The 7,797-nt window shown below is 46.9% G+C and overlaps 1 protein-coding gene across 2 annotated transcripts in view; it reads right to left on the reverse strand.

Annotated features, from left to right (window-relative positions):
* The window catches only part of DOCK1 (dedicator of cytokinesis 1), a 561,291-nt gene extending 556,808 nt beyond the window's left edge, over positions 1-4,483 (reverse strand). For both annotated transcript variants that reach the window (XM_045023408.1, XM_045023406.1), the window contains exon 1: positions 4,373-4,483. In XM_045023408.1, the coding sequence (XP_044879343.1) occupies positions 4,373-4,418 (46 nt within the window). In that variant the 5' untranslated portion in view covers positions 4,419-4,483. The remainder of the gene's footprint in view (positions 1-4,372) is intronic.
* Positions 4,484-7,797: the final 3,314 nt, after the last annotated feature.

Here is a 7,797-nt window from a genome sequence, read left to right on the forward strand (position 1 = left end):
CAGTCTGCTAAGAGACAACACATTCCCCAACACCCATTCCTGGCCTGACCTCCTCCCGTATGAAGTGCTGTATTCCTGCAGGAAATGAAGCTGAGTCACACTTACAACTGCATTCTGTGATAATATTTATAAACTGCATTATAACGCCTTTCACTTAGAGGGAGCAATTGTAGTTTGTACGTGCATGAGATATTCAGGATGGTTCATAAATCCCACACCAAAAGATTAAGTTAATAGAGAGGAAACACCATTTCTGGGACATAATATCCTACTACAGTATCATACTGACACCATTACCCATCAGTACAGGTACGGAGAATAAATTATTGCGATACATATCAACATAGCTAGTAAGTTTCTGGAACTTGATATATTAAAAACACTAGTCACGTACAGAAGCATACAGCTCAAAGGAAATAAAATACTTTTCTGAGCTCCCATGACTACAACAGAAGTAATTTTAAAAAAATGTAAGGGGTGTTATTAATCCTACCACTATTGATGGCGACTCCTGATTAAGAGTAGCAAACATATGATAAAGGTGAATGGGTTAAACATTAATTTAATATACATCACTAAGAGCCAACTGCAGTTGGATTAACAATCCCACGGATGAAGTGATAGATATTCCTGTTTTACCCTCAAATCGTCAGATCATATTGTTCTAGTCAATGTTATTAACAGCATTTTCCAAGACAGAGAATAGCAAGTAGTTAGACCGTTTAAAGGAATTTTTGCTTCTTTGATGGAAAGCGGCAACTGAATTAGAAAACTCAGAACAACTATACTTCATCCATCATTTTCCGCAATAATTCCATCAAGATCTCCCTGATGTCAGAGGCTACACCATATGGGTAGAAATAAAGAACACTCAACTAAGATTAGAAAAGAAATGGGGGGAGGGGAAGAGAGAGAGAGAGAGAGAGAGAGAGAGCGTGTGTGTGTGTGTGTGTGTTAAAAGAGGTGAAGAAGCAAAGGGAAGCTGTGAGAAGAAAGATGTTTCAAGACTCTTTTCACATCTTAGATTTGTAATGTACTTAAAGTCAGTCAGTCGAGCCACTTTCATCAAAGAAATCTCAGTGGGAACACTATTACCAACCTTTTGACTAGCTGTCCTTGCACATAATTTTGACCAAAAAAAAAAAAAAAGTTCATTTACATCATATTGATTTTTCTATAAACAGATGCATATTTAAATGGGAAGCTATTTCCTTTCTTTATGAAAATGTTCATTTAAAAAGCATACTCCCATGAATCAAGATTATTTCTTATTGATACAGAATTGATATACACAAACGCTTTTTAAAACATTTCAGAAATTTTAGGTTTCCCAAAAACAATAACTCTGGCAAGACCAGAATCCTCCTAGTTTAATATACAAAGACATGAAAAACACATGTAACCAAATTGAATATATTAATCATCCTTAGAAGGAAATTCAGTGATGCAGAAAAAAGGATATTTATCCTAAATCTGTTCTGAGAGCCAGATTTTAACAGTACAGTGCAGGCAAATGAAAATGTCTATGTTCACTTAGCATCAAATCTAATTTTCCTTCATAGCAACAATACATCTATTTTCAACTCCTACACCCTTGAAATTCATTAAAGAATTTTCATAATGTAGCTAGTGATCACCACTCACAGCTAATCTGGGGGGGGAGCCGCCCCAGGAAGCTGTTATACCAAATAAAAGCATGAGGTTTTTCTAAGATCTTATATTTAGAATTAAGAAATATATAGATACTGCACCAGTCTCCTACAGACTCTGAACCTATTTTTAAAGAGATAAAACACTGATTCAACACTAGTACGTCAGCTAGTTCCAAAATACTTCTGTCTTTTATAAATATCAAAAGCATTATTTCAATTTTAATTCAGTGAAGTCGAGATCTCTAAAATGTGATAGTTTCCCACAATGGATACCCAGATTTACTTAAAGAACTTAATTTACACCTCTAATCTTTACCCTCTACTACACCCCATCCCCAAAGTAACCAAAAGACATTACTTTGGCTCCTGAAAAGCAAGCTCTCCAGATTCTTCATCTAATTTGTAGCCTCTTGGCAGTGGTCCTAGATCCCAGTATTCCAAAATCCAAGAGATGGAGCTTTAAATTCAAACTTTAATCTGCTTCCCAAGTAGCCCACTACATCACTGAACACCTCCATATTTACTAGATTTTACATATACTCAACCATTATGATTTTTCCAGTTAAACAGACAAGCATCTGTCTTTTAAACTTTCAGTTAACTGGATTTCACTATATACCATCAAAAACTGAATTAACTGTCTGTGCTTTATAATTAAACTTCCCAATTGCACCTTAGGATACTGGAGAAGAGACAGAAAAACAGGATTACACATTGCTGTATTTGTGAAAGACCTTAAATAAAATCCACACGACTATAAGTGAGTAGCTTTATAGTATCCCCTTCATTCATCCCATCATGCCTAAAACAGTTACAGAAGATACAGATGTGAATCTATATACAATGTGATCTGAAATATTTAGACACATTTGGGATGAGTTAATGATCCATTAGAAGCCTTAATTTTTTAATTTCCTTTTTTATTTTTCTTATAATTGAAGTTGTGTGTCTTACACATAAAACATCGCTCCATTTACTATCTAGGTAGTAAGGGTCTACTACTAAACCAGGGTCTAACACAAAGACGTGAAAATTTAAAAGTTATGTACTACCCACAACAAATCCCTGAATTTCACTATGCTCCTCCTAGTCCCAGAACTTCCTTCTCCATTACGTACAGTGGTTCTTAAATAAAAAGTAAATGAATACCAAAAAAAGGTTTAAGCACTGAACGAGACAAAATAAAATTCATTTTCACACTTGCAAGCAATATTTCTAAGAGAATCCACAAATTGAAAAAAAAATTCTCTCACATTAACATTTCCAAATGGAATACCAGAGTTTATATTTCCTTCCTCAAGAGAAACACTCTTACATATGCAAGTAAGATATAGTCTGCTCCCCTTCTACTCATAGCAAATGCTTTTGATGAAACGGTCCACCTTGAAATTCAGGAAGTTTCTGGTTATCTAAACATTCTGCCAAGATACTGACTTTACTATGGAGACGTTTGAATTAAAAGCCAGCTGTAGTTCCTCTCTCTCATTTCAGAGGGACAGATGTGAAATTGAGAAATATCTAAAATAGTGTTTTCTGCAGAATAGAGTGCCCTTTTCTCCCTCTATCCCCAAACCTTACTTCTCTTAATGTAGAACAGTAAAGTTAGAGAGTGCTCAGTGCTGTCAAAAAGTTCATTTGTGCAGGGTAAGCACCACAATTCATGCACCGAACATTCATGAACGGTCTCCCAAGGGAAAAGAACTGAGTCAAGTAAACACTCTCAAAAATGTCTGGGATCAGTTCGGGAATTTTACATTTTATTCAACCCTTACCAGCAGAGAGCTATTTCAATAAATCTGAAATAAACTGTGTAACAATTGTGTCCCATTATCCTCATCTAAAATGGAGCAAAAAAAAAGTGACAGGGCAATAACCCCTAACAGCCTTGTTTGCCGTGATCACTGAAATATATCCCATGTTTCCAAACCAGGCATTTAAGAAATTCAAAGCAGCAAACCCATAATACACTGATGACAACACCTGCGCTCACAGTGCAGGAGTCAAGACCCACTGCAATTAGGCTGCATAAATAAAAGAAAAATTGATTCAGTGAACGAGAAATGGCTACAGAGAGGATCATCCTAGGTCAAAAACGACAAAAATCAAAACCAGGCTTGCCCTGGGGAGGGACGGAACTTTAGGTATCTTTTTAAGGAGGGTGGTAATAACGCCCAGCCAGCAACTTCCCACAGCGCTGTCCCAAGTTGCACCCTACCCAGGCGGCTAGGGGGAAAGGGCCCGCGGGACGTTACTTAGCAGCCAAGTGCCACGGCCGTGCGAGCCAACCCCGCGGAGGAAATGCGATGTCCAATGTGAGTTACAGAGAGGCGGCAGCGACGGCTGCTCCCCATTCCCACCCCCGCTACGCAAGGCCTTTGCGGAGGGCATAGGCGCGCCTGCCTTCCACCTCCTCCCAGTTTAGTGCCAAGCAGCCACGAGCTCCGGCGCAGGGCAGCCCCATGGGCAGAGCTCCCCGGCCGGCCCGCCCGCGGAGCTCGCCGCGGCGCAAATGCAGACGATAAGCCGCAGGCAAGGAAATCAAGGCAGAAAAGGCTGCAGCCCCCGGGGAGAGGCCGGGAGCAGGAAATGCTCCAGCCGGGGAGTTGTGCGGGCGCCGACTCCGGGCTTTCCCGGGAAAAGAACAAACTTGTGCAAAGTTTGAGTCAAGCGAATACAGCGCAACAAGCGGGGTCCCGGGGGGGCGGAGGAGAGGGCCTCACCCACGCCGTATTTTTCCTCCCTCTTGGTGGGCACCCAGCGAGTCATGGCGCTGGGCAGCCGCCGAACCGGGATGGGATGCGGGGACTCCGCTCCTAAGCCGCCATTTTCCAGCCGCGGGACGGGAAAAGTTTGCTCCTGCGGATGGAGAAGTCATGTGGTGCGGGCGGAGTCAGCACTGGGAGTCCCAGCCCCCCTACAAGCCGGGCCGGGTGAGAGCGGGTGTGCGGCTCCCCAAGGGACTGGCAGAATGACCGCCCAGGCCACCTCACACCAGCCTGCCAGTGCTCCCCCTCCCCCAAGAAACCAGCCCCCCATTACTGCCCCTGCCCAAACCAGCCTCCACTGCTGTCCCTGCCCCAAGAAACCAGCCTCCACTGCTGTCCCTGCCCCAAGAAACCAGCCTGCCATTGCTGTCCCTGCCCAAACCAACCTGCCATTGCTCCCCCCGCCCAAAGAAACCAGCCCCCACTGCTGCCCCTGCCCAAAGCAACCTGCCATTGCTACCCCCATCCAAACCAACCTGCCATTGCTACCCCTGCCCCAAGAAACCAGCCCCCACTGCTGCCCCTGCCCAAACCAACCTGCTATTGCTACCCCCATCCAAACCAACCTGCCATTGCTCCCCCCGCCCAAAGAAACCTGCCACTGCTGTCCCTGCCCCAAGAAACCATCCCCCCCACTGCTGTCCCTGCCCAAACCAACCTGCCATTGCTGTCCCTGCCCCCAAGAAACCAGCCGCCCATTACTGCCCCTGCCCAAACCAACCTGCCATTGCTGTCCCTGCCCCAAGAAACCAGCCCCCACTGCTGTCCCTGCCCAAACCAACCTGCCATTGCTGTCCCTGCCCCCAAGAAACCAGTCTCCACTGCTGTCCCTGCCCCAAGAAACCAGCCCCCACTGCTGTCCCTACCCCAAGAAACCAGCCACCCATTACTGCCCTTGCCCAAACCAGCCACCCATTACTGCCCCTGCCCAAACTAACCTGCCATTGCTGCCCCTGCCCCAAGAAATCAGCCTCCACTGCTGTCCCTGCCCAAACCAGCCACACATTGCTACCCCTGCCCCAAGAAACCAGCCTGCCATTGCTACCCCTGCCCAAACCAGCCACCCATTACTGCCCCTGCCCCAAGAAATCAGCCCCAATGCTGTCCTTGCCCAAACCAGCCTCCCATTACTGCCCCTGTCCCAAGAAACCAGCCCCCCATTGCTGCCCCTGCCCAAACCAGCCTGCTCTCAGACAACCAACTCGCTGCCCCTGCCCAAACCACTCAGTTACCAAGAAACCAGAAAAAAGAGACGCTAGATCTACCTGAATATTGCCAAATTTTGCCCCCCTCCCCCACATTAGTAGCATCTGTCACGGACTCACAGATCGTGCCCACTCTTGGCCCCGTGCAGTCCGTGGTGGGATGCCCCTTTTAGTGAGGCAGCCCTTCTCCCAGGGGTCCACTCTTTCTCGGGTTAAGCCCCTCCACTTCCTGGAGCCGCACCTCTCTGAGTCTTAGCACCCCTGTTTCTTACCATGGGCCCTTGCTCTGATGCAACCCTGTTCTCTAGACCAGAGTGACTCTCATCTAGTGTAAGACAGGAGGGTTTATTCAGTGTTGAACAGAGCACAGGAAACTCTCAGGCCTGGCCTCCCTCAGCACAGTACATTCAAGTTTCCCCTGCATCCAGGCGGGCTCTGCCTGCTCCCCTCTCCAGCCCTGAGCCCCCCGGCTTCCCAGCTGTGCATCTGATATCACCAGCCCCAAGCCCCACCTCTATCCATTGTCGTCTCTCCAGGTAAACAGGGTCATAAACAGGGTCGCCTGGGCCTCCTCTCTTCTCTTCGCAGCCTATTGTCCTCCCGTTGGCCAGAACCGCTGTGACTTCTGAGCTGGGCCTCTGGGTCACCAGGTCACCAGTTGCTGGGGTCTCCATTCTCCACGCCAGTGGTTGGGGTCCCAAGTTCCCTCGCCGGTCCTCTGTAACAACAAACTCCCTCTCCCATCACCTCATTAAACCCATAGCACCTAGGGAAACTGAGTCCCATCCCCTCTGCATGCAAACCATAGGAAAACCAAGAAAATCCCCCATAGGAAAAACAAGAAACTCCCACACTTTGTCACACCATCAGAAACTAAAAAAGTTTCTGTAGCTAGCTACTGTACCCCCAAACAATTTTTTTTTTAAATCTGACTTCCCATTTCACTTGGAGAATGAGCACTGCATAAGCCCACCACAGGTGTGTGCTGGTTCCAGACAAATGGTTCCGGCAATGGGAGCTTCAGGGGAGGTACCCGCAAGTGATGGCAGCATGCGTAGCCCTCTGCCCCCCTCCAGGGGCTGCAGGGATGTAGTGCCGGCTGCTTCCGGCCCTAGCCTTGCTGTGCACCACTGCCACCTCAAAGCCGCTCAAGGTAAGCGGTGCCAGGCCAGAGCCCACACCCAGCACCCCACACCCCAACCCCCTGTCCTGAGACCCCAACTCCCTACCCTGAGCCCCCTCCCACACTCCACACCCCCTGCTCTGAGCCCCCAACCCCCTGCCCTGAGCCCCCTTCTGGACCCTACACCCCTTGCCCTCAGCGCTTTCCTGCACACTGCACCCCCTCCCACACCCCAACCCCCTGCCCCAGCCCTACATTCATGGCCCTGCATGCAATTTCTCCACCCAGATGTGGCCATCAGACCAAAAAGTTTGCCTACCCCTGTGGCACGGATAGAGAATAAGTATTGCCACTCCTGCTACACTGAATAATTTTGGGCTCTGATGTATCCTTGTGCACAAATGTCACAAAGATCCATTGAAGGGGTGTGCTTGTGCACAAGGATGCAACAGGATTCAGAAATTTATGGTGCAGTAGAAGCAGTCTATTGGTGCCATGTAATTTGAATGATGAGGGATGAACACTGGATGGATCTTGGCTTTTGGTTTGCTCAGGTACCAAAATGTTTTGGTGCAGCTGGAAGAGCTAGATTTCATCTCTATTTAAGCATTCTAGGACTCGGAGACAGGTTTTTTTCATTTCTACTTGTGTGGGATCTGTTTTTTTACAGCACTCATGCTACACAATGTGTTAGGGTCCAAACTGCTTTTGGTGCAGTAAGAATGGCTAGACTTCTCTATTTTGATGGTAGAGTTTCTCGCCATATTTGTCCTTCCTAGGAAATCAAGCTATCCCCATCTGTTTCATCGCCAGAGAAACTGAGCCATTTTAAGGGTACATCTACACTGCAGCTGGGAGTGAGACAGACTTGTGCTTGCTCAGCTCAAGCTAATACACTAAAAATAACACTGTAGAATTGCAGTTCAGGTGACAGCTCAGGCTAGCCACCTGATCTCAGACCCACAGGTTCAGGTGAGCTTGAGATCCCAAACTGCTGCTCAAGCTGCAACATCTACACTGCTATTTTTAGTGTGCTGGTTTGAGCCAAGCTA

The sequence above is a fragment of the Mauremys mutica genome, chromosome 7, assembly GCF_020497125.1.
Source record: "Mauremys mutica isolate MM-2020 ecotype Southern chromosome 7, ASM2049712v1, whole genome shotgun sequence".
Taxonomy (NCBI): Eukaryota; Metazoa; Chordata; order Testudines; family Geoemydidae; genus Mauremys; species Mauremys mutica.